General features: G+C 42.4%; 2 protein-coding genes across 17 annotated transcripts in view; one reads left to right on the forward strand and one right to left on the reverse strand.

The window, feature by feature from the left end:
• Positions 1-1,176: 1,176 nt before the first annotated feature.
• On the reverse strand, positions 1,177-10,402 carry ERG28 (ergosterol biosynthesis 28 homolog). Of its 9 annotated transcripts, none has more exons than XM_079769855.1 (7): positions 9,654-9,741; positions 8,890-9,014; positions 8,233-8,369; positions 7,419-7,583; positions 4,620-4,714; positions 2,065-2,183; positions 1,177-1,947 (listed from the first exon to the last, which is right to left on the reverse strand). In XM_079769855.1, exons 4-7 carry the CDS (start codon positions 7,549-7,551, stop codon positions 1,713-1,715), a joined length of 582 nt encoding a protein of 193 aa, XP_079625981.1. In that variant the 5' UTR covers positions 7,552-7,583; positions 8,233-8,369; positions 8,890-9,014; positions 9,654-9,741; the 3' UTR covers positions 1,177-1,712. The 9 variants fall into 9 exon arrangements, with proteins under 9 accessions (XP_079625981.1, XP_079625977.1, XP_079625978.1 ...); XM_079769851.1 differs by having other exon boundaries at positions 8,229-8,369; XM_079769852.1 differs by having other exon boundaries at positions 8,229-8,369; positions 8,890-9,009; positions 9,654-9,684.
• Positions 9,808-26,749, forward strand: part of TTLL5 (tubulin tyrosine ligase like 5) — a 258,885-nt gene continuing 241,943 nt past the window's right edge. For 4 of the 8 annotated variants that reach the window (XM_079769843.1, XM_079769844.1, XM_079769845.1 and 1 more), the window contains exons 1-3: positions 9,808-10,249; positions 11,519-11,687; positions 17,099-17,205. In XM_079769843.1, coding sequence (XP_079625969.1) covers positions 11,614-11,687; positions 17,099-17,205 — 181 coding nt within the window. In that variant the 5' untranslated portion in view covers positions 9,808-10,249; positions 11,519-11,613. Of the gene's footprint in view, positions 10,250-10,307; positions 10,445-11,518; positions 11,688-17,098; positions 17,206-26,749 lie in introns of those variants that run through there. The other 4 variants (XM_079769847.1, XM_079769836.1, XM_079769846.1 and 1 more) reach the window with 2 other exon arrangements.

Here is a 26,749-nt window from a genome sequence, read left to right on the forward strand (position 1 = left end):
GAGAAATGGAGCTGATCAGACTTCCTGAAGTTTATAATCCCCTTCACTTTACAGTTTTGTTAGCCAATGTTATCTTTGTTGTTTAAGCTAGTTTAAGGTAGATTTTGTTCCTTTCACTTAGCCTTAATTGATAGAGAATTTCCAATGCATTAAGTGTCAACTTCAAGCTTCCTGTCATCCCAAGTCTCCTGCCTCCCTTCCTTTCTGACCTTTTTTTTTGTTAATCCTCACCCGAGGATATTTTTCCATTGATTCCACCCCTCCCCCGCCCCCTTTTAAAGAGAGAGTGGAAGGGAAGGAGAGACAGAAAGAGAAATATTGTTGTGAGAGACACGTTGATTGGTTGCCTCCCCCATGTGCCCCAACTGGGGCCGGGGATCAAACCCGCAACCAAGGTATGTGCCCTTGACTGGAATTGAACCCATGGTGCTCTAACCACTGAGAAAGCCGGCTAGGGCCGTAATATATCTTAAGACACATGATACCTGGGCATTCAAGTCTCAACTAAAATCTTACCTCCTACTTCCTGGTGATGTAAGTTATGCACCTTCCTCCCCTTCTTGGTTACAATATCTATTTTCTAGAATTCTTATCACTGTCTGAAGCTGTTCTTTCACTTGTTGGGTTTTTTGTTGTCTATTTCCTTGGCTACCGTGTGAGGACCACCAAGGGAGTGGAGTCTTTGCCCAGGTCATTCATTTCTCTTTCCCCAAGTATCTTGCATCGAGTAAGTGTTCAAGAAATACTTGTTGAAATAATGAATGGGCCTTGAGTCTACCTGCTGTGTGCGGGCCCAGCCAGTGTGGGGCCCTCGGGGTTGTTTGAGGATGCCGTCCGCTCCAGGGCATTATCTTTGGGCGCCAGTGTTCTCCTTTCCTCGCCATGCAGCTGTTTCTTCTCTGCTGCCTGGCTCTGTCTTTTGCCCGTGCTTTCTCAACAACCTGTTTCTCCCTTAGGAAGAAAACAAGAAAGGGTCCTGACTGTTCCGTTGTGAACTCAGAATCTTGAAGGTGGGGCAGGAGGGGAGGAAGATCGGACTTGAAGGAGCTGGAGGCAGCCTGGTGTGCCTGGGTTTTGAGCTGTCCTACTCACTCAGTGTACTTGGTTAGTAGAAAGTGTGATTCTCTGTGTGAGGGCCCAGAGGAGGGCGGGAGTGCCCAGGGCTTAAGGGAGGTCAAAGTACAAGGACTGACCGGAGCAGAGGGTTTTTCTGTTTATTACAAAATTCATTACACAAATACAGCTGACCAGAAGGTCTAAAAACAGCCCAGACTCTTCCCACTGTAATCCATCCGTAGACACAAGGACATAAGCCATGCTCACTCACAGGGGAGCCCTTCTTAGGAGAACTGCCCGTCCCTCAGATGGTTTGGAGTCTTGGGTCCGGCGGCAGAGAGGAGCCCAGCGTGCGTGGACAACCCCTTGAAGCAGCCCTTGGCGGCAGCTGCTCTGGGCGAGGCAGCAGCTTTTAAGTTTCACGGTCCACTTGTTCCCACCACACAAGTCAAATCAAGGGATGGAAATACAATGAAAAAAGCAGGAGGCTGGAAAAGCGATCCTCAGAGAGGCTGCGAGTGGGAAGGGCACAGTGGGCTGAGGTGCTGGCGATGTTTGGATCTGGATGGAAGTACAGAGGAGTCACTGTTAAATGATTCGTACATCTTCATACATGTTATATACTTTTCTGTACGCATGTAATAGCTTTAAAAAGTTTAAATGTAACAAAAGCAAAGAAAATGTAAAAGGCTAGAAGTGGATAAAGGGGGATGGCGATGGAGCAGAAAAGAAGAAATTAAAAGCGCAGAGAGGATGACGGAAGAAGACAGCAAAGGTGGAAGACGAAGTCTCGGAGGTGGTACTGTTGGCCTCAGTTTCTCTTCTTCTGTCTGGATACGGGTTCTACTTCTAGGTACCGGAGCCCGACTAGCATACCCAGGATGGAGAAACCTTAAATACAGAGAGAACATTAGTGGCCGACATAAGCACAGTGCTCTCTCATACCCCTTGTATGTCTGCGGGGCTGGGACAGGTCCTGGGGGAAGTCTAGGGTGGTTGCATGCTTACTTGCCACCATCAGGGGTGCCAGGACGCCGACTGTGGGAGCCGCGGTCCCGTACACAAACAACTCGGAGAGGAAGTGCCCCAGGGCGAGGACGAAGGTCCAGAGCGTGATGTGGTAGAGCCTAGGAAGGTACAGACAGAAATAGAAACTGAAGGACTGCTTGTTCCGTGCAGAGGAAAAGTGGTGACCAGGCCCGCTGCACACAAATGAAAACCCAGGGAGGGACTATGGCTAAAGGCAAAGGAGACTTGGTCCTGAGAAAGACCTGGCTTGCTTGCTCACATCCATTCTCTACGAGGGAAAACGGAAGGTTTTAACTGCTAAGCAGAGAGAATGGTCCAGCATCCAGAGTGGATCTCCAAGTTCTAGCAAGGCGGTATGCCAGCTACAGCAAAGCAGGGTCTGCATTCTAGCAAGCCCAGGCAGGGGAGGCAATTCTGGGTCAGCCATGCTTCCCTATTCCACTTCCTCAAACGGGCTCGACTCTGTCATCCCAGCTCACCTGGCCTGTGTTTGGCCAGGGGCTGTGCTCATAATGGTGGAAGCCACAGAACGAAGGGCCTGAATGGGGGATGAGCAGCAAGGACCTCGGGGGGGGGGGGGGGGGCTTTTGGGTGCTCTTCTCATGTGGGCTGGTTGTTTTGTCTCAGCTTGGGAAAATGGTCAGATGGAGGACCCGGTGACCATCTCATGGGAAGAGAACTTGTTCCGCAGCTTTGGCCAAAAGCTGGGGGAGAGATAGGTTACAGGATGATCCACCATCTGGATTGCTGATACCTTTTTTAACTATGAAATTTTTAAAATTATGAAACCTCTAAACATACGAAAAGCTATAGATAAGATACTACAGCCCCTAATCAGCCAGTACCCTGCTCCATCAACTGAGCATTTTGACATTTTTTTTTTTGCCTCAGATACTTTAAAAAAAAAAAAGAAATAAAACACTAGTTATCAGTTAAAGCATCCTGTGTACCCTTTCCCCATCTGATCCCACTCTCCTGCCTCCCCTCTCCCCAGAAGGAACCAATATCTTAAATGTGATGTTTATCCTCCCTGTGCATGTCTTAATACATTCAGTAAACATGTACACATAGGAGTGGACTTGGAGTGTCCAGTGAGGGAGGGAAGAGAATCGGAGTGCCCATCAGAAGCACACAGACAGAAGTCCCAGGAGAACAAAAGGCTGGAAGCACAGGCCGGCATCTGCAGCTGTCCTGATTGGGAGAAGGGGGGATGGATGGGTAATAGAGATGAAGATAAGTCTGAGGTGTTTATGCTCATTCCAAAAGCACTGCAAGCAAAAGGTGTTACCCCTTATACCTGTCAGCAATTCTTCATGGTGAAGGTCTTTTAAAATGATTATTCAACCTTCACTCCCTCCCAGTCACCCTGAGAGGTAGAAGAGAAATACTAAGTCTCGTTTTATACGCGAAGAGAGCGAGATGCAGAGAAGGTACATGATGAACTCGCTGCTACAAAGCTAGTTACTAATAGAACTGAGACCAGAGCTCATTTTCTGGTTTTCATTCTTCAGGCCCCAGGCTGTTTCCACTAAACTACACTGTTTCCAAAAATACATGCAAATCTAGAACGAGTAAACCACAGTTTCAAGTTAAAAAAAAAAAAAAGTTAAAAATTGAGTTGGTGAGATCGCAGGGCTAAGAGCCCTGCTTCAAATCCCACTGGTGCCAGTCTCCCTCAGATTAAATTAACTGGGTGTCTAATATGTAGATCTGCAAACTCAGGAATGAAAATCACTACCTCCCCAGCTGCAAGGAGGAGACTTAGCCAAGGTCACATAGATGAAAGCTCCAGGCAAAATAAGATAAATACCATTCCCTCCTCCCTTCCCCAGAGGCTGAGGGTCTGGATCAGAGAGAAAAAGATTTCAGTGTCAAGTTGGAGTTTTGGTGCCTCACCCACGGACCTGAGCAAACTTTTCCACCTTCATGTGGTGGTGACTGTTGGTGGGAACAAGGCTCGAGCCCCCTCCAGTGGCCAGCACTGGCTACAGCACTCTAGACCAGAGGCTAGGATTGTCTGCAATTGTTCCACCACACTAGCCTATCCGAGTACCTCACGAGGCAGAACACAGAGGAGTCCTGCCTTCTCTTCCACCCTCCTCTGCAAAAGCATACAGCAGTTTGCTTGTGGGTTCCTTTTTTCCATGGACTGTGAGTTCTGTGCAATCCTGCTCAAGGAGGCCTGTGAGAATAAGGTATGTGTGGGCGGCTGCTCGAAAAAGACCACACTACTGTACTTTAGTAGAAGAAAGGCTGATTCTTCAGTTAAGAAGTAAGGGCTTTGATGCAAGCCACTTGATCATGGCACGGCCAATTTAGCTATGTCAGTTCAAAAGAATTTTCAAACCTTAAAGACCTGTTAGGCCTTCTATGTTTTCTAGGCCTGGAAGGAACGGAACCTATTAACCATTTATTATCGTCCACATTCTAGGCGAACGTATCAAAATTAACAGGTCTCCAAGGGGAGGACCACAGTGGGTATGTGTAGCACCCGAGTTCGAACAAAAGGATGCTAACGCTCTTCCTTCCCTTACATACGTCTTGTTGTGGATGTCAATGGCACAGAGGCAACGGATCACTGATGAGAGCAGCGTCCAGATCCCAAAGGTCCGAGCTTGGAGGCCATTCACTGTGTAGCAGAAAAAAGCAAGAGTGTTGAGAAGAAGGTTAGGATGCCTTCCAAACTCTTCCTACTTCACTGGTAGCTCATGGGAGGCAGGGAGCTGAGCTGAGCTCCCATTGGCTGGGCAGAGTGGAGGCTCTGGTGCCGCACCTGGGCACTAGAAGGAATGGAAGGAATTCCAGAATGAGAACTGCTCAGCTCCTCTTCCAATATCTACAGCTGGGCAGGGACTTCCAAGAGTGGAAATCCAACAATGTAGTAGTTTATACCTCTGCCCTAGAAACCAGTCTGGTGTTGGTGAAGCCCAGTGAGTCTGAATCAGGACAGGTTTGGGGGAATGCTGCAGAGTGGTCTGGCAATACAAGATGCCTGGGAGGTCAGCAGACTTTTAAGGCTGGTGTAGGAGAGAACTCAGAAATAATGGCGCCTACTTAGATGGCTACATCTGGTTTTTCAGAGACCTAAGTCCTTAGGACTTCTCTGAATCCAGATCTGTATTATTTGAACAAAGCCCAAACCAGGCTGGATTCCTGGATACATGACAGGGGGACAAAGCACTGTTTCCCTAGTGTTTGCCAAGGCCACCCTGCTCTTGGTGGCTTTGTTCTGACACTGCTGTATTAAATATCTCGTCCTGAAAGTATGGATCATATTCCACCCCAACAGTGGTTCTGGACCCTGGATATTTATTAGAATCAACTGAAAAAGTTTTATACAATTCCCCAGACCTGGGTACCAGACCAATGAAATCATACTCTCTGGAGGTGGGCCTTGGGCAAAGTGGTTTCTAAAACCCCCTCCCTCGGTGATTATAATGCACAGCCATTGATCTAAGGCATTCAGTGGTTGGAATGCCAAAACAGTGACAGCAAAGACACTTCTTTGCTGATCTATTAAGCAAGAGAAATTTCAAGGGACAAGACTGAAAACTGAAGGGTTTATTCATGTTTACTCGGGCTTTTAGGATTTTCCAGGCTTTGGAAAACCAGACAGTGATACCAATTTCACAGCCCCGAAGACCTTTGGATGGTAAGTAGTAAGGTGAACAAAAATTCCATATGCCAACCAAATACCTAGCAGTTAGCCCCAGTGGGCTACATTCTTTATAAACACCTTGACAGCTTTTCTGATAAAAGACTGAGGAATTAGTGAGCTACGAAAGGGAGATATTTCACCAACCTTAACCAGATTAGGCATCAGGTGAAATTCTACCACAGTACTGATATGATCAGCACAGTACAAGACAGCCCCCGATCATGAGGAGGAGGCAGTCTCCACTTCTGGGCTGGAGACAGACAGATGGACACATGCATGTGCAGATGCACGCGCGCGCGCGCACACACACACACACACACACACACACACACACATGCTCTTGCTCAGCTCTATGCCCTTCAGCAAGTCACATGACCCATGTGCTTCTCTGTCTCAACTTCAAAGGGCTAGAACAGATAACCTCAAAAATCCTGTAAATCTATACAGCAGTGGTCCTCAACTTTTTAAACAGGGGGCCAGTTCACTGTCCCTCAGACCGTTGGAGGGCCGGACTATAGTTTAAAAAAAACTATGAACAAATTCCTATGCACACTGCACATACCTTAATTTGAAGTAAAAAAAAAAAACAAAACGTCAAAAACACTCGCATGTGGCCCGCGGGCTGTAGTCTGAGGATGCCTGCTATACAGGATGCCTAGACCATCAGAAGGCAGCATTTGAGGGTGAAAAAGTTGAATTGTTTTGCCCCCTTTTCCAGATTCTTTACTCCTAGTAGATTTGAGCTTTGTTCAAAATGAGCCTTAGCCTAATTAGGTTCATTTTATACCCAGATGTTGCAGAACAATGAGCTAGGTCAGAGCCTGAATCTGGGTTAGCTATAAATGTGACAGAGAATTGTCAGCTGCTGTGAAACCGTGCCGCAGCTCCAACTATCCCACACATCAGTGCAAGGAAAGGCACGCTGCAATGTGAAAACACTCTCAGCAAAGAGGCTCTGGAAACCGGGCCTTCTGAAGTTGCATTTTGGAGACAAACCTGGACGGGTTTGGGCTGTCTTCTCAGGGACTATGTCACAGTTGGGGAAAACCTCGGATTACTAACTCTCTATCTGCAACATGGAATGTAACCACGTGTGTGCCATGATGTGATTTCTGAAGACCGCTGAGATAACATGCAGAACTTCTTTATGGCTTCCTAGTGGGGCACCACAGAGTCACCAAGTAACTCTATTTCCTCATTTGCCTCTTGCATGCCCCCTACCAGGGATGAGCCTGCAACCCAGGCATGTGCCCTGACTCGGAATCGAACCAGCAATCCTTTGGTGCATGGGACGATGCCCAGCCAACTGAGCCACAGTGACCAGGATGCCCTTGTAATGCTTTTTGACAGATTGCCTCGGGCCATGTAAAATGAATGAAAAGGTATTCAGAGAAGCTTTGAGGGGGAAAATGGGCCAAGTGCTATTCACAAAGTTTATTACTCCAGTGATTATTAAAGGCTACTAGTATATAGGCAGCATCAGAATCAACTAGGTAGTTATTAAAAAAGAGATTCCTGGACTCCACCCAGGGGGTGAAAGTTTCAGTGAACAGGTTTGGAGAGGGACATGGCACCTGCGCTTTGTTTGTTTGTAAGTCTCCTAGTAAGTTATTCTGATGTGTAGCCTAGTCTGGGAATCACAATGTGCAAAAGATGCGGTTCTTTGGCTTCTTACCCAGGTCTGGCTTGCCGGTGTAGAGCTTTTCATAGAGAAAGGTGTGGTCTCGGAAGCTCTGAAGCGTGTTCCCCATGGCTATGATGGACACCATCACCAACCAGCTTCGTAACACATTCAGGAAACGGCTCATGGCTCCCCTCAAATCTGAGAGGGCTTCTTGCCCTGGAAACAAAGGCAAAGGATGTGAGACAACAGATGGTTCATCTGCTATAACCATGAGCTCTCTCACCCCAGGGTCCCTCTCATGAGGGCTGTACTAAGCTTATTTGGTCACTTACTGATCACGTCATAAATTCCTCTGCAAGCCCCCTATGCTCATCCTCCCTCGTATATTAATCACCTTAATATACTACTCTTACCTTCATGGAATTAGCACACTGCCTTTGAATATTTTCCCTAAACCAAAATGTGCTGACCTTTACCCAGAGTGAAAAAGGCTAAATAATGCAGTAGGCAGAAATGACAAACCCAGCGGAAAAACTGGAGATTAAAAAAAAAAAAAAGGGAGCAGAAGAGGAGGTGTACAAATATTACTATAAAGTAACAAAGTGTATTTATGTATAAGGCTTACAGAAATTGGTCTCAATATTTAGTCACACTAATAGTGATGAATCAACAGTATACTTTCCAATACATGGCACAGTAGTTATCTTCGACTTGAGTAATTTCTCTAAAATATTACCCTACCTCAGAACACTTTTCTCTTGGCTCAATCAGTCCTCTTCTAGCTTTCCTTCTGGGCTGGTTTTTCATGTCATTCCTTCACAATGCAAGTGGCTAAAAGGTAATTATAAATCTAACAGATACCTGCCTGGCTATTGATGACAGATCCTTCCAAGCGCATAGAAGCTTTACACATTTCAGTGGAACCAATAGTGGGGGCAATATTTACATCCTCAGGTTTTCTCTAATCTGGTTCTGAGGTATACCATAAACGAGAAGAACAACCTAAAAGTTAAAAATAAACTGCTGTGACTTGAGAACTAGTAAGAAATTACATGAAGAAGGAAATAGCAATGTCGGCATTGGGTTGCAGGAGAAATTATAGTAGCTAAGTTACTGGGCACTTGTGTGTGCCATGCACTGTGACAAGCCCTTAACATATATTGTAGACATTATTAATATTTCCATTTTACAGGTGAGGGTTGGTACAGAGAGGTTGAGTGATTTGCTTGAGGTTTTACCGCTAATATATGGCCAAGCTGAGATACGAAGCATGGTCTGTTGGACTCTACATTGCAATACTGCCTCAACTGTTTGAGAATATTTTGACGAAGTTTCCATTCTTCAGGAAGACAAGCATACCATCCCCACTTGTGTCTTGAAGTTGTATAGAAAAATAACATTAGATTATGTACTTTTTAAAAAAAGCTTAGATTAACCTTTGCTGAGCATTGATTCTAATGAGCTTGACTTAAATAAAACCCATGTCGATAAAGAATTTAATAATGGAATGATTTCTTCCCACCTTCATTATGGTTTTTTGGCCCACGGTTTATCTGCTGTCAGGTTAACTTCTTGGGCTTGAAGTGGTGACAAACTATCAGGCTTCCTTTGTCACTCTGGCAGTAAAAGTTTCAGTATGGTCCTACACTACCCAGATGAAACAGATATTCAAGTCAGCCATGGCTCAAGACAGTGTGAAGCACCGAGAAACAAAAGACTAGAGAGGAGGAAGGGTGAGTGGAGGAATCCCAGGGAAAGGTGGATCACACAGTGGGCTTTGTCCAAGTCTAGAGAGAATATGGTTCTAGGGATATCGCAAGCAGTTACAGCCTGGGCCAAGATTCCCCGACCCCCAGCCCACCCCCATCCTCCTTCCTATTTTCTTACCCTCCCTCAATAGGAGACCCTTCCAAGGGTCAGAAAAGCTGCATGGATGGCCCCCTCTTTTTGACAACTTATGCCTTTCATTTCACAGAAGCTCTTAGAAATTCCAACAGTTAGCTGATGAGGGCAGAGCCTGAGCATTCTTCTGAGCTGCTCTCCCACTCCCTCGACCCATTTCCCCTAAAGCTTGAGGGCCTAGAGTATCCAACACAGATTCTCAGATTTTGCTCAGGCAGGTGTGGTGTTAAAACCTGAGTCAGAAGAGAGGCGTTCCTATCCTGGCCCTACCATTTAGTAGCTGTGTGACCCTGGGCAAATCACTTACATTTTACAGCCTAGGTTTCTAAACATGCGAATTGGAGATTTAAAAAAAAAAAATACTATCTCAAGGAATATTCTCACCTGGCGACCGGACCCCAGCCAGCAGCAGCAGCAAAGATGCAACCCCAAAAAAGCTCCAGCCTGGAGTCCACCCGAAGCATTTGTCCCCGCCCCCGCCCTCACCCGGCTCCAGGATTGGGCCATTTCTGTCATTCCTCGCTCTGATTGGCTGTTTCGGTTCTGCTCAGGCAGGAGATGGGGCGTGAACCCCTTTACTGCCAATCAGCGGTAGCCACTGCCCAAGTGTCAGCAGGGGTGCGCCGCTCGCACGGGGAACCCGCCTGTGTGGCGGAAGAACTCCGGTCTCGGATTCAACCCGTTAGGGGCGGAGGGGAAATTGGGGAAAAGAAGTCAAGGTTCCCCGGCTGAGCGTGGTCTCCGAGCCCGCGCTGCGCGGGGGTGACGACATTCGCCGGCGCCCGAAGCCGAGCGTTGTGGGCGCCGGGTGGCGGGCGCCTGCGCAGTGGCCCCGAGCGGGCGGTTGCTTGTTGGTTGTTGTAGTAACCGGGGAAGCAGCCGTCCGCGGCCGCCGTGAGCCGGGCTGGGGAAGGAGGAGGGAGGTAGGCGCCGAGCGCGCTCCCCGCCGGCCCGCCCCGAGCCATGGGAAGATGAGACAGGTAAACGCCTGCGCCGGCGCGCTCCCCTACCCGAGGGCGGTGCGCTCCCGGGTCTGGGCGGGCGCGGTCCGCTGCATTTCCCGCTCGGAGTCCGGGGGCTGCTGTGGGTTTCCGGGCGCGCTGGGCTGAGTCGCTGCGGCGGAGTTGCCGGCGTCCTTCCCGTGGGGCGCATCTGCGGACCTGCCCGGAATTGGGGTGAGGCGGGGGGGTCGGGCTGAGGGGCTGATCCCTGTAGAGCGAGGGCGCTCCTTGGGCGAGTGTCCTTAGTCTTACGGCGAGTGTCCTGCCCGGTCTCCCCCCGCTCTGCAGGCAGCCTTAATGGGAAGGACATGCCAACATTTGGGAAAGATGGAGAAATCCTATTGGGAATCCTCGGAAGAACGCCTTTGGAAGTTGTTTGCTATTGCCCATTCCGCCGAAGATCTGTAGGGATCATGATCGGGGCCGGCATTTTTGGTTCCGTTTATAATCTGACCGTATCTAGGAATGCATAGCAAAATGAGGTGTAGAGAGATTTACATCAAGTGGTTATCTCTGAATTGTGGGATCCTGATCATTGAAATATTTTCATTGTCTTGATCTATTTTCTATTCCTTACGCAAACACAACAAACATATACTTTTGTCCCCATGGACAGATTTTAAGTTAGAAATGGAAAACATCCTAATTTTAATGTCTTTTTGAGATTCAATTCATAGTTTGTGATTTTTAGCAAGGGACAGTAGTTTTTGAGTGTTCGGAAGGACATTTTCTCCCCCCCCCCCCCAGTTATTTATGACCTCGATTCAGGAGAATATTATTCATCTTTTGGTTCAGTAGTTGAATTTTAGTGAAAACCTGACGGCATTTTATCTGTGTGTTTGTCACAGAGGCCAAATAAATATTTACAAGTATTTTAAATCTTGATTTTTTACTTTTAACCCAGGTCAGGTTTTAACAGCAAGGAATATATGTTTCAGGCAATCATCCTCCTATCTCAGACTTCCCTAAAAGTTAGGTAAGTCTGTCCTTTTGGTGTATGTTAGATACTGTATATAAATGAAAAATCAAACTTAGTAACAGTTCTTTAGATACACAGTGGACAGACAGTATGTTTGGGCAAAAAAACTTGATTTGGGGGGCATATGTGAGGCACTGTGATAGAAGGTAAGCACCTAGAGGTTGGGCACCAGTGAGGTAAAGATTCATTTTCATTGCTTGGAAGATCATCAGCATTCATGAACAAATAGACCTTACATCGTTGTTTCAGATCATGTGGCTTTCCTACAGGTATCTGTGCCACCCAAATTGTTTGATCCAGTGACTCTGCAAAGAAAGGTCTCTGAGGCCCCCGTCTGCTGACTGCATGACAAACCCTAAAGGAAATGCCAATCGTGATGGCCCGGGACCTGGAGGAAACAGCATCATCCTCAGAGGATGAGGAGGTGGTAAGCCAAGAGTAAGTAATAGCCAGCCTGCTTTTGAACCTTTGCCTCTAGGTTGGGAAAATAGTTCTCGTTTACTTATACACATTCTTCTCCCCAATATCCTTCCTGTGGTATTGCCTGATTCTGGTTTTAGCTTCTACCCATGATCTTATTATTTCGTCCTTATCTGACATGAGATATAAGGCTCTGTGAGTGACCGAACACTGGCTCTAGGTGTTCCAGGTAGTAGCTCTTAGTAGCTTCTAACATAGGAGATTTTGAAATGCTTAGATAGTGAAGAAAAGTATGTCTCCAAACACTGTGATATTGGTTATGTTCCTTTCTCAAAAATCTTTACAATGATGGAATGATAATAGAGGTCAGGTGACTTACCAGAGTCATTGTGGGGCCTTACATTAGAATGCTATAGCCTTTGCTGGGTCTATTGAACAACAGTGCTTTCCTGAGTACTTTTATGTAAGGGACTCAAAATAATAAAAATGTAAGTGCTAGTGGTAAGAGCAGCTGCTATAGATGATGGTATGGGCTTTAACTAGTGTATTTCATTTAATCTGAAGATGCTATTATTCCCACTTGATTAAATTTGTCCTCTCAAATACCAAAGGACTTTCTCAGGGATGTGTAGCGAGTAAGTGATGGATTGAGATTCAGACCTAGTTTTACTAAATTTTGCAGCACTTTGCTATGCTGCCTCCTTCAACCTTATTACTTGAACAGAGAACAAAGAGAAAAGCTGGCTTACAGTTAAGATTAGTTTTTAAGATTTTCTGCAGGTCCCCTTGGATATGTGCTGTATCACCTGGAAAATGGGGATAATATCTCCCAGGCTATTTTGTAGGAGTGTGTTTAGGATCAAATAGAATAATGTGTATGAAATTACTTTGTAAATTGTGAAGTGCCGTACACATATAAGATACTATTCTTACTTGCTTTAATATTGAACTTAAAGTGGACTTCTTATTATAAAGTGGAAGGTTTCATTATTTAATGTTATAACTTGAGAAAATGATTGAAGCATTAGTAAAGCTTTGAGGAAAGGCTTCTCGTCACTGTTAGGTTGTAGGAAATAATAGAGATTTGACATTATATTTGGGTCATTCTCATTCAGGATAATTAAATGGACAATTCCCTCTGGCCATTTGCCTCCTATGACTTCTTGCTTTCTGTATGCTCCCACTTACTCATTTCATAAAATTTTAACTTCTTCTCCACGCATTTCTAATTTCAAGATCCTTGTTTTACTCCATAAATATTTTCCTGCTTAGTGGGCTTAGAGGTTGGGCCTGACAGGTATGTATTAGTTTGAACCTCATGAAATTGCCATTTTGGTAGGTCAAAAACAGTCAAATATTGACTATTTCAAATAGTTCAACCTAGTATTATAGTAGGTATTCAATAAATACTTGCTGACTGACTGACTGACTGAATGAATGAATGAACAAACAAATGTATGATTTAGATCACATTATATCAGATATTCTTAACCTTTTTAATGTTGTGGGTCCCTTGTCAGAATATTTTGAAGTACTTAAAATTAAGTACATGTCATTAAAAAATACCAATTACATTGAAATGCAGTTATCAAATTATTTTAAAAAATAACTTGTGATACAGTAAATTGTGTTTTCTTATACATTATTTACTTTTTTTCTTCTTTTGTGCTTTCTTATACATTAAATAATTATTCATTTAAAACATGGGGAAGTTAAGTTTTATTTTCTAAAGACAGCAGCATGAAGACTGTTTTTGCTTAGTTTGTGTAAGATCATTACACTGTGGTGTGGTCTTTGATTAACACTTAGAAGTGGGGAATACTGGGACCTTCATACATGTCTGGACTACCAATGTGTGATGTTACCATTTGGTAGCTTGGAGGAGAGATGCTAAGTCATTGTCCAGCCTCATCACACCAGATGAGGAAGACTATGATCACAGGCAATCTAGTGGCAAGTTTAATAACTAACACAACTTAGAAGTAGTGATAAATGTAAATGATGTTTTAATATACTGGCATCAACTGTAAAATGGTATAAAAATCTAATTTCGGATCATTCTAATAGTGCTTTGCTTTGTTGCCTGTATTAATAATTGAGAGATGTTAAATTTCTAGTAAAAATTAGTGAAATAAAGTGTAATATCCCCCTCTCCCATTTCCCCTGTCCCCCCAATCCAAATTCATGGACCTTTTGAAGTTTCTTTATTTTTTGTTTTGTTTTGCTTTCTTTCACACTCTTACTATTGAATTTCGATGGTTAATCTTGCTCCATCAGCTCGTCTTGTCTATTAGACACTTGTTTTATACATTAGGAATCTTAAGTCAATCTTGTTCACACTTAGAGCAATAGGCTTACATTTCAAAATTTTTTGGAAGTTAGAAGGCCTTAAATCATCTAAGGAAGTTGATTTGATCCTAAGATGCATATCCATAGACATCTGTTAGATCTTCTCGATTCCTAGACTGTATTAAAGTAGTTAATGTCTGGACTTTAGGACTAGAAACTATCCAGGCAGTCCTTGTTTTGCATGGCATTATTTCAAATGGTAAATGTAAAGGGGGATCTTTTTCTATAATTTTGCTTGGGGGTCCCAAATACAAATTTATATATAGATATGGAAACTTTCATAAAAAGGATTTGATGCTGCTTTTGTCACTGGAAAAATAGTAACTTTAATTTCTCTAATAAAAGCTGGCTTTGTATCAGTTGAAAAGATCATCAACATTTACTTGGAAAAAAGTAAAAGATCATCAACAAATGAATATACAATGAGTGGTCCAGGAGTTCAGAGAAAGAAGGCATCACTCAGGGCTGGGGGAGCGGGGCAAGGCCTTGGAGAGTGGGATTGAATGTACAGAGACGCGGGGAAGGCATTTCTAGCAGGGACAGTGGTATTAATGAGGCATGGAAGTTTTGAGTTATGTAGGCTGCATCCAAGGAGTGAAGAATATATTCCTCATGAAATTGCTTCTTAAAACCCAAAACGTTCTTAGGTTCTCAATAAAGTCAACCATAAAACTGGTCTACTTTGATAATGAATCATTCAAATATGCTGTCCTTTCATGCCTGTAAGGCATATTTTCTTAATCTATTCCAGTTTCTGGTGCAAAAGAAAATTTAAGGTCCCAATTTTTAATTTCCTAATCGGAGGAATCTTTTCCCTTTAGCACCACCTGGTGGGAGCATCGTTTTAATGGCAATTTAGCATCTGCCTTAAGTATTTTGTAGTTGACCTTATTGAATTAATAACTTGTCTACTACCTCTTTTATCTTTTTATGGGTTGTAAGTGAAGAGATTTCTCTTTCAGGGATTTGGCTTTCCACAGAGTGTAGTTAGGCCTTAGCTCTTCTCAGCTGTGCACCTGCTGTGTGTGTTCTGATTGCCCTGTCTTATCACAGTAATCCATTGTGTGTAAGTGATAAGGCACAGTGGTGCCAGTTTGTAGCTAATGCCAGGTTGACAAGGAACTTTGGATAGTTTCCAGAGTTTCTATCCAAGACTTTGGATAGGCAGTCTATTTTTTCCCCTCTATCTGACTTAGAAATATAGTAGAAAAATTAAAGTTGGAAGAGATCACAGGAATAGCTTGACCCCATGCCCACGTATTATAGGTGTTTAAGATTAAAAAAGCAAGCAAAACAAAAAAATCTTTGCTAAAAAATGCACCCTGTAAACAGCATTTCTCACAAGTGGGCACAATCACCCAGGTCAAAGCAAGGACAATAAGCATCCACATTCCATTTCTACAAAGCAGGAAATGAGCTAGGTATGGTGTTCTCTGCTTTCCTCACCAAAAGGCTTTTGGCAGCTCATGCCCAAGTCTAAAGGCTGCCTTCTAAAATTGGTGGTCTGCAGCCTATTCATTCAAAGTATGGATATTTTTAAACTTGGGTTGGGAGGGTCTGACTTGGCCTCGAGATTGGTGGTTAAGGGTGTGGCCATGTGAGTTTTTGAGAGCGAACTGAATCTTGGCTCAGTGGGTCTTATTCCATTTAGTAAATTGAATAGTTTAAGTTCCCAAAGAGTTGAGTTTAAGGTGTTCCATATACAGAACATCACCGAAATGTGATTAGGGTGACGGAAGGGTGGAAAGAGCACAGACGTTTGGGTTCATATATCTTTCCTTTACTCAACCTTGGGCAAATTACTTAACCTCTCTGAACACCTTTTCCTCAGTTCATAGTGGGGGCAATAGGAGTAAGTGAGATAGCATGAAAGCTCTTAGTTTATTTCCTGGCACATAGTAGGTACTCAGGTAATTTCTTTCCTGTTCTACCTTCCTGCACTGAGGAGGTTCACGTTTCCTAATCTGTGCGTAAATTGATTAAACTGAGATTTTCTGAGGCTAAGGAAAGAAAATAACGCAAGAGATCCTTCTCTGGAGGAAAATATCTGTTTTTGCATTTAGTAAGGTTTTATTTAAAATATGTGGTTTTAATTGGGGTACTGGTAATAATTTGGTTTCCTAGCTCAGACTTTTAAGATGGGTCATCAAATTGCCTTAAAAAAGGACTCTACAGGCTGGTATGGTTCAGTGGGTGGTTGAGCATCGACCCATGAATCAGGAGGTCATGGTTTGATTCCTCATCAGGACACATGCCCTGGTCTTGGGCTCGGTCCCCAGTAGGGGGCACACAGGAGGCAGCCGATGGATGATTCTCTCTCATCATTGCTGTTTCTTTCTCCCTCTCCCTTTTTCTTTCTCTAAAATCAATAAAAACATTTTTTTTTAAAAAAAGGACTATAGGTTTTCAAAGGGGTATATAAGTTATTGTGAATCTATTTGTTAGGATTCTTTATATGTACTGGGGACTAAAACATAATTGTGTATTTTTTGTCCTAAAAATAAAGGGACTTCATTAATTCATATTTAGGGAAGACTTGATTCTGCAGCTCGGAGTATGCCACTCAGGATCTCATTTCTCTCATTCTTTTAATCAGGCTCCCACTGACGTCCTCCTTTACTGGCATCTCCAGACTCTCCTGTCAAGGTCACAGAATGATAGTAGCACTTCCAGCCCTCTCAGTCTCTTACACCGTCCAGGGGAAGAGAGGCCATCTCTTCTGTAGCTGCCAGAGAAGAGAAAAAGCATTGCTTTCTCAGAGGGTCTCACCACTTGTCACCTGACCTTCACTTGGCTCCAATTGGCTTATGTGCTCATCCCTGAAACAGCCACTATAACTGGGGGATAGAATGTCCTAATTGGCTGAAGCCAGTCAAGACTCGTCCCGGGATCAGGGATGGAATTAATTTTAAACAAACCACATGGCTAAAAATGGAAAATGAATGTTTCCCATAGGACATTTAGGGTTCTTGTTTCAGAAGGAGGGGTAAGGTTTTAAGCAGCCAACCATAGTAATCTGCTTCAGCAGTTAATTCAGATTTTGAGTTGTAAATTAATAAAGCTTTTTGTTATGATTGTAGGGATCATCCATGTATCATGTGGACTGGAGGCTGCAGGAGAATTCCAATTTTGGTATTCCATGCCGAGGCAATTCTGACCAAGGACAACAATATTCGAGTAATTGGAGGTGAGTGTGACTTCCCCACAGAAGGGAGGGCTGGGCCATGGCCCTGGCAGCCTTGTCTTGCAGAAATTGACAACACCTATAGATAGAGAAATGGCCTTGGCCACGAGAAGACTGTATTTATTATACTTGAAAGGATTATTAGGGTTTCTGGAATTGTTTTCTGCATATTATTTCTTTTCCTTTTGAATTTTTTTTTCAGAATTAAGTATACATGTGCTTATTGTTATTTTATTATAGTAAAATACACAAAACAAAATTTACTGTTTTAGAGTGTACAATTCAGTGGCATTTAGTACATTTACAATGTTGTGCAACAATCACCACTATCTAGTTTCAGAACGTTTTTATCATCCCAAAAGTAAACCCTGCACCCATTAAGTAGTCAGTACCCAGCCCCTGACAGCCCCTAGTCTACTTTCTGTCTCGGTGAACTCACCTCTTCTGGATATCTATAATAATAAAAGCGTAATATGCAAATTGACCAAACGGCCGTCCAGACGTCCTTCTGAACCACCTTCCAGAAACTGGGGCTGCAACCACTGGGGCTGCAGCCTCTGTGGCTGTGAGGGAGGGATCGAGGCAGCCACCGCGGCTGCAAAGGCCTACTCTTGAGTGAATTTCGTGCATTGGGCCTCTAGTTTTATATAAATGGAGTCATACAATATGTGACTTTTTGTGTCTGGCTTTTTTCACTTAGCATAATGTTTTTAAGGTTCAGTCATATTGTACATGTGTCAGCACTTCATTCTTTTTTTAATTTATTGATTTATTTTAGAGAGAGAGGAAGGGGGAGTGAGGAGGAGAGAGAAAAAGAGAGAGAGGAGGAAGAGGGGGGGGACATCAATTTGTTGTTCCACTTACTTATGCATTAATTGGTTGATTCTTGTATGTGCCCTGACCAGGGATTGTACCCACAACCTTGGGGTATTGGGACGACTCTCGGGGGTAACTGAGCCCCCCACCCAGGGCAGTACTTCCTTCCTTTTTATGGCTGAATAATATTCCATGTATGCATATACCACATTTGTTTATCCATTCATCAGTTGATGAATGGTTGTTTCTACCTTTAGGCTATTGTAAATAGTGCTGCTGTGGACATTGAAATGTTTAAGGTTTTGCTTGAACATCAGTTTTTCAATTATTTTGGGTATATACTTAGAAATGGAATTGCTATATTGTATGATAATTCTATGTTTAACTTATTAAGGAACTGCCAAAGTGTTTTTCCACAATGATTTTACTGTTTTACATTTCCATCAACAATATATGAGAGTTCTAATTTCTCCGCATTCTCACTAACATTTATTTTGTTTTTTATATTATCACTGTACTAGTGGGTGTGAAGTATCTGATTGTGGTTTTGATTTGTATTTCCATAATGACTAATGACATAGAACATCTTTTTAAAAAATATATATTTTTATTTATTTTTAGAGAGAGAGGAAAGGGGAGGGAGAGATGGAAACTCCATTGGTTGCCTCCTGCATGCCTCTACTGGGGATTGAGCCTGCAACCCAGGCATGTGCCCTGACTGGGAATTGAACCAGGGACCTCTTGGTGCATGGGTTGATGATCAACCAGCGGCTTGGCAACACAGAGGATCTTTTCATGTACTTGTTGGTCATTAATATATCTTCCTTAGAGAAATGCCTATTCAAGGCTTTTGCTTATTTTTTAATTGGGTTGCTTGTCTTCTTGTTCTTGAGTAATAAGAATTCCTTATCCATTCTGAATATTAGAACCTTATTAAATATATGATTTACAAATATTTTTCTGTGGTTTGTCTTTTCACTTTTTTGATAGTATTTTTTCATGAGCTTAAGGTTTTCACTTTGATAACGTCTAATTTGTCTGTTTTTTCTTTTGTTGCTTATATTTTTGGTATATTTACGAAACCATTACCTAACCTAAGGTCATGATCCCCATGCTTTATTCTAAGAGTTATATAGTTTAAGCTCTTGTATTGGAGATAAATGGCGTTTGATCCATTTTGAATTACTTTTTTTACATAATGTGAGTTAAGGGTCTATCTTTATTCTTTTGCATGTGAATATCTAGTTGTCCAACATAATTAATTGAAGAGACGATTCTTTCTCTATTGAATGCTTTTGGAACTATTGTTGAAAATCAGTTGTCTGTAGGTGTATGGGTTTATTTCTGGGCTCTTAATAGACCATTGATTTGTATGTTTATCCTTATACCAGTACCTATCATTTTAATTACTGTACTTTTGTACTAAGTTTTGAAATTGGAAAATGTGAATCCTTTAACTTTGTTCTTCTGTTTCAAGATTTTCTTTTTATGGTTATTCAGAGTCCCTTGCAATGCCATATGAATTTTAGGATAAAGCTTTCTAATACCTGCAAAAAGGCCTTTGGGATTTTGATAGGGAATGCATTGAATCTATAAATTGCTTTTGGGAGTATTGCCATCTTAAAAGTTTTCCAGTACACCAACAAGGGGTGTGTTTCCATTTATTTGGATCTTCTCTAATTTCTTTTAGCAGTGTTTTATAGTTTTCAGTGTACAAGTCTTATAGCTCCTTGGTTAAATTTATTCCTAAATAATTTATTCTTTTTGGTACAATTATAAATTGAATTGTTTTCTCAATTTTTTGGGGGGTTGTTAATTATCAGTGTGTAGATTTTTGTATATTGACCTTATATTCTGAAACCTTGCTGAACTCATTTATTAGCTGTAATAGTTTTGTGTGTGTTGGGGGTTCTTTTAAATTGTTTATACTGTATATAAGATCATGTCATCTGCCAGTAGAGACCATTTTATTTCTTTCCTTACAACTTGGATGTCTTTTGTTACCTTTCCTTGCCTGATTGCTCTGACTAGGACCGTGGTCGGCAAACTGCGGCTCGTGAGCCACATGCGGCTCTTTGGCCCCTTGAGTGTGGCTCTTCCACAAAATACCACGGCCTGGGCGAGTCTATTTTGAAAAAGTGGCGTTAGAAGAAGTTTAAGTTTAAAAAATATGGCTCTCAAACGAAATTTCAATCGTTGTACTGTTGCTATTTGGCTCTGTTATGAGTTTGCCGACCACTGGAATAGGACTTTTAGTACAATGTTGCGTAGAAGGTGGTGAAAGGTGGATCTTTGTCTTGTTCCTGATCTTACGGGGAATGCTTTCCAGTCTTTCACCATTGAGTATGATGTTAGCTGTGGGCTTTTCAGAATTCCCTTTAGCATGTTGAAGACATCCCCTTCTAGTCCTTCATTGAGTGTGTGTTGTTTTATTGTTGTTGTTGTTGTTGTTTTCTTTTTATCATGCAAGGGTGTTGGATTTTGTGAAATGCTTTTTCTACATCATTTAAGATGATTCTGTTTTGTTTCCTTCATTCTCTTAATGTGGTGGATTGCATTGACTGACTTTTGTATGTTGAACAGCCCTTGCTTTCCTGAGATAAATCCCATGTGGTCATGGTGTGTTATCCTTTTAATATGCTGCTGGATTTGGTTTGCTAGTATTTTGTTGAGAATTTTTACATCAGTTTTTATAAGGGATATGGGTTTGTGGTTTTCTTGTGATGCCTTCATCTAGCTTTGGTATCAGGGTAATGCTAGCCTCGAGAATTAGTTCCCTTTTCTTTGGAAGAATTTTAAGGATTGTTGTTAGTTCTTTAAATGTTTGATAAAATTCATCTGTGAAGCCATCTTAACTCTTTTCATTGCTAATAAAGTGGAGATAATACCTGTTTTGCAGGCATTGTGAGAAATACATGTTACTTCATGTTTGGCACATAGTACACACTCAAAACTTACTTTACTTGTTGAATAGAACCTGCTGTACTTCGAGATTAATTTAAGGTCTGTCCTTGCCATAATGAGCCAAGAGTTTAAGAAGATGGGATTGAATATTCCCCTCTCCCTAGGGGTCCTTGTGTTCTAATCCCCTCAGCAAGTTGCTAGGTTACCACTTAAAGAGACATGGTTCATTTATATTCTCTGAATCCTGAGCAACTAAAGAGTTGCCAGCATTTACTGAGAAACACCCTCAAAATCAAAATATGACATGAGTCAAAATGTCAAATGTGGGTTTGAAAAAAAAGAAGTAAGTAATTCCCCCCAAACATACTTTTTTTGGGGTGCTTGTCACATAAATTAATCTTTGTATTTCATGGCAATGGACAGACCCGCCCTTTTTATTTTTTAAATATATTTTTATTGATTTTAGAGAGGAAGGGAGAGGGAGAGAGAGATAGAAACATCAATGATGAGAGAGAATCATTGATCTGCTGCCTTCTGCACACCCCACACTGGGATCGAGCCTACAATCCAGGCCTGAGCTCTGACCGGGAATCGAACCGTGACCTTCTGGTTCATATTTCAACACTATCACTGAGACACGCTGGCTGGGCAGACCCTTCCTTTTTAGAATACCTAACATATACTGGAAATCAGCACCCATCAATGTAGTTTTTCCAAAACTCAAGCAATGACTTTTCTAGAACCTGTAAGATTTGGGGCTTTTTTTTTCTTCTTCTTTCACATTTCTGTGGTTAAAGAAAAAGCCACTAAACTTTTTTCTCAAATTCTGTTTTTGAATTTTCTTTATCTTCCCCATTTCTTATTGTTTAATAAGTTTTTTCACCTTCTGTATGTGAAGAACAGTTTGAATGACTTTTGTAGTTGCTGCCTCAGATTTCTAAATTGTTAAACATTCTTGGCCTATTTTTTCCTCTCTGCTCTCCTGAATAGCTGACATAGGTCTGCTGAGATCATAATCCTGTGTTAAATCCTCTTGAGAAGTGTATCTGGGGCATTAGTTATCTTCTGTTGATCTCATGTTCGGTGCCAACCTTGTTTGTTCTGTTATCTAGTAAATGTTTCATTGCATTCACTGTTAAAATTTTGGTTCAATATGATTTCATATGCTTTGTTAAATATTCTAGGAACATGTTTTTTCCCCTCACTCGATCCTTTCCCCCCCACAAAACTGTATATACTTTGAACATGTAAATGGGATTTCGTTTTATAGGCAACAGATATTTTCAGTTTAATCTTTTTATAGAATGAAGTATCATTTTATAATTTGCCTCAAATGTGTCAATTTCATAATTTGCATTTGTATAGCCCAGCAACCTATAGAAATATGATGTACACTACATATGTAAAATTTTCAGGCCTCATTTAAAAAGTAAACAGAAATAGGTGAGATTAGTTTTAATGTATTTTGTTTAATCCAAAATACCTTTTCCACATTTACTCAATATGAAAAAAATCACTGAGATAGTTTACATCCTGTGTGTGTATTTTACATTTATAGCACATCTTAGTATGGTGTAAAATTTTTATTAGGAGTACTTGATCTGTATTTATATTCCATAAATGAGCCCAGCTGGTGTGGCTCAGTGGTCAATCATTGACCCATGAACCAGGAGGTCACTGTTCATTTCCCAGTCAGAGCACATGCCCGGGTTGTGAGCTTGATCCCCAGTAGAGGGCGTGCAGGAGGCAGCTGACTGATGATTGTCATCATTGATGTTTCTATCTCTCTCTCTCTCCGAAATCCATAAAAACATATGTTCCATAAATGTTATAGTTGAAAAATCAATTTTTATGCTCAGGTTGTTCCAGACAAGTTTTCCAACTGAATTAAGTTAATTAAAGTTAAATTTTTAAAAAATCAGTTACTCTCTCACACTAGTCAAGTGCTCAGTGGTTACATATGGCTAGTGCCTACCATATTCAACAGTGCAGCTGTAATTTTCTGATAGTAGGGCAAGATACACTATGTTGTCATTGAAGGGGTTATTCTTGTATTCTAAAAGTCAAAACATCGGTTTTGTCTTCATTCTAGTTTCCCATGCTATTTTTGACCAAACCCTTAGGGCATTTCACCATTCCCTAGGTGCTTCTGTACTGACAAATTATTGCTTCCTTGTTTTTATTTGCTCTGCCTACAGTCAGTCCTGGAACTTGCCAGGGGTCTTAGCGCTTCAAGTTGCCTCCCGGGATACTTGTAAGTGATTGGAGAAGAGGAACTTCTGCAGGCTCATGGTGGATTTAATGCAATGTGGGGTCAGAGGCTCCGATTTTGGATGTCTGGCAGTTTGCTAGTAGGCAAGGAGGGCAATTGGGCAGGTTCACTTGCCAGTCTCCATCTGACTAGCAGGGAAGAGAGAGCCTAGAGTTACCAGGTTTTCCAAGAGAAGCCCAGAAATCTAGATTATTTTATGAATTGTTCCAATTTTAAAAGTTGACAACTAATTCTGTTTTACATTTAAAACACCACAAGGCGTGAACAAGCCATGTCTATAAGTTGGATTTGGCCCTTGGGTCACCAATTTATAATCTCTGGTCAAACATATACTGGTAATCAGCATTATTGGTCACAGGGCTGTTGGACCCAGAACGTGAATTTGAGTTAAAATCACCAGAGTCACAGCTACTTTATATCATCTCACCCTGCCTTACTCGCACTCCCCTTTTGGAACATGTTCAGTGTATCTGAATTGGGTTAGAGTTAATAGGTGTGGATTAAATGGACCTGGTCACTGCTTACTACTTACATACTGAGAATCAGGCTGCCACTGAATACAGTGATAATTACATTTTCCCTCTATATTAGGAGAAGTAGGAAAAAGAGTATTAATAGCATTTTTATTTTTGTATTTGCTATATAAAATGTATAATTTACTATGTATGACACTATTAATAGCTAATTTACTATGTGTTTACTTTTTTAATACTATATACTATACATTTTACTATCTAAAGTTTTTACTATATAAACATTTTTATTATGTATCAACAAGTATACAAGCTTTAATGTGTTAACTGACTTAGTGCTTTCAATTATCCTAGGAGGTAAGTATCTTTGTTATCAATTCCATTTTACAGGTGAGAAAATTGAGCATAGGAAAATGAAGGAACTTATTCAAGATGACAGCCAGGAAGGAGTAGAGGCAGGATTTTAACCCTGATAGTTCGGTTCCAGATACATACTCTTTCTCTTATTATCCCCCCATATCCCCCAGTCCCATGTAATCGTTGTCTATTTTTCCACATGCTTTACTGATCACCTTCCCTGTGGCCTGGTTCTGCGAGGCAAGCACTGCAGAACAGGCTCAGAATTGGAGCACTCCTGGTCTCCAGCAGTTGATATTTTGGCTTTTTGCCAAGTGCAAAAATGGAGATGTTAGTGATCACAGTTATCATAATGAAAAGACCTAATATTCTTTCATTTTTCTAAGTTTTAAGAATAATACAATGAACACATGTATACTCTTTCCATAGATTCACTAGTTATTAACATTTTGCCATATCTGCTTCTCTCTCCCCCTTCCCCATCGTCTATATAATAAAAGCCTAATATGCAAATTGTCCCTTTGGGCAGTCATTCGACTGGGAGTTCGACTGCTCACTATGATGTGTTCTGACCACCAGGGGGTGGTGTGGAACATGGCGGGCGTCGGCGATGGTGCTGCGACCTCTTGCTGGCTTCCTGGGGGCAGGGGTGACGGGGACAGAGGTGCGGTGAGAATGTGGAGTGTCCGCCAAGCTCACTCTCACTTCCCCTGCTACCCTCACCTGGGACGCCAGGGCTCGCGCGCCAGGGAATCCCCCATGCTCAGGTGCCCTAGAGGAGCCCGCCCTGCACTCACGTGGCCTCTTCCAGGTGAGCCGGGCTGCAGCCACTGGGTCCACAGGGGCCGGTCGGGGCTCCCCGTGGGTTCGAGCAGGAGCTGGTCTGCAAGGCTGGCTGGGAGAGAGTGTGCTGCCTGCCCAGCTTCCGTGCAGCACTGCTGGGTGGTCCAGAGGCCCATGCTGTGCCCCGGCCCACGGTGTCAGGCCGCGCTCACTGCATCTCCACTCAGGTGGAGGGGGCGCGTGGGGGCCCGGGAGCCCAGGTGCTTCCCAGGGCCCAAAGGTCAGCTTGGACCTGCCCTTCCACGCCAGATGCTCACACTTCGATTGTCAGCCAGGCCTAGGGACCACACCTGTGCACAAATTTCATGCACCGAGCCTCTAGTCATTTGAGAATTAGTTTAAATCCTTCATGCCTAAATACTTGATTCAGTATGTATTCCCTAAGAACAAAGGCAATATGTAGTCCTTTAAAAAATTGTTCTGTGGTATTCTTAGATAACTTTTTTTAAAAAAAATATATTTTATTGAGTTTTTTACAGAGAGGAAGGGAGAGGGGTAGAGAGTTAGAAACATCAATGAGAGAGAAGCATCGATCAGCTGCCTCCTGCACACCCGCTACTGGGGATGTGCCCGCAACCAAGGTACATGCCCTGACCGGAATCGAACCTGGGACCTTTCAGTCCGCAGGCCGATGCTCTATCCACTGAGCCAAACCGGCTTCGGCTTAGATAACTTTTTCAAGCAATTTGTAGTGATGCATAGAAAGAGGTTGAATATAATGACCAGAGTAAATGTTAGTCCTCTGGGATATATAGAAATTTCACATGATTACAGACTTTCCTCTTAGACAGGGGTCACAAGCACAAGAATGCTTGCAGGTGCCAGGCAGGAAATATGAATGAGTGCAGCGGGCCAGGTAGGGACTGCGCTGAACTGGACAGTGTGGGCCTGTCCTGGAGGAAGCACTTGCACTTCCTCAGTTGACTCTTGCCAAGAGAGAGAGAGAGAGAGAGAGAGAGAGAGAGAGAGAGAGGGAGGGAGGGAGGGAGGGAGGGGAAGAGAGAGAAAGAAGAAGAAGGAGAAGGAGGGGGAGGGGGAGGGAGGGGGGAGAGGGAGAGAGACTGCTCAGGGTTTTCAAGAGAGGCCCAGAAATCTAGATTTTTATGTTTAAAAGGTTCACAAGTTTAAAAGGTTCACAATCAGTTCAATTTTATTTTTAAAGCACAATGAGGAATGAGCAAACTATGTCTGCAGGTTGGTGTTGGCCCTCAGGTCACCAGTTTATGACCTCTGACCTAGGAGATACTGGTAATCAGAAGTATTGCACACAGAGTGCTATCTAGAGCAGCGGTTCTCAGCCTTTTTAGTGCAATGGATCCTAATGAGTCTCTTCTCAGAATAATGTTTTTGTTTGTTTGTTTTTAAATCAGAATAATGTTTGTTAAGTATATAAAAATTATATATGACGACAAAGAAAATCCATTGTATTGAAATTGTTATAATATTTTTAAAAAACCTAAATTTGTGATGTATGTGCCTCTTATTAGTGCATAATGATCTAGTGGTAGATCTGTTAATTTCTGTAGTTTTTAAATACTGTGAGAATAAGTGATACTTTGAGATAACTGTAACAACTGTAAAATAACATTAAAATTCCTGATCTCTACTGGTGGTAGGGTCACAGGTACTGCCAACAATACTCTGCATTGTTGCCTACATTCCTAATTGAAGATAATGTTACATTTCAACTAAAAATTCACAAAAACAAAGATGTCATGTCTCCCCATACATCTTTAGTAACTCCCAACAAATTTCAGGTTAAGAACCCCTGAAACCTGCAGCCCCTATTTGTATTGTAATAGCATAAGGATAGCAGTATAATGTTATCGAGTGTAATTAAGCAAGCTACCCTCTAACAGTTTATTTCTGTCTCTACAGTGAA

Source organism: Cnephaeus nilssonii (assembly GCF_951640355.1).
Source record: "Cnephaeus nilssonii genome assembly, chromosome: 4".
In the NCBI taxonomy this organism is placed as follows: domain Eukaryota; kingdom Metazoa; phylum Chordata; class Mammalia; order Chiroptera; family Vespertilionidae; genus Cnephaeus; species Cnephaeus nilssonii.

Bases quoted from the DNA above. Each gene is read 5' to 3' on its own strand.
- ERG28 (XM_079769851.1), bottom strand. From the start codon at position 8,280: ATGTGTAAAGCTTCTATGCGCTTGGAAGGATCTGTCATCAATAGCCAG. The intron at 7,584-8,228 runs GTATCTGTTAGA...CTTTGTTTCCAG, and splicing joins TGTCATCAATAGCCAGGCAG to GGCAAGAAGCCCTCTCAGAT. The intron at 1,948-2,064 runs GTAAGCATGCAA...TCTGTATTTAAG, and splicing joins GGCACCCCTGATGGTGGCAA to GTTTCTCCATCCTGGGTATG.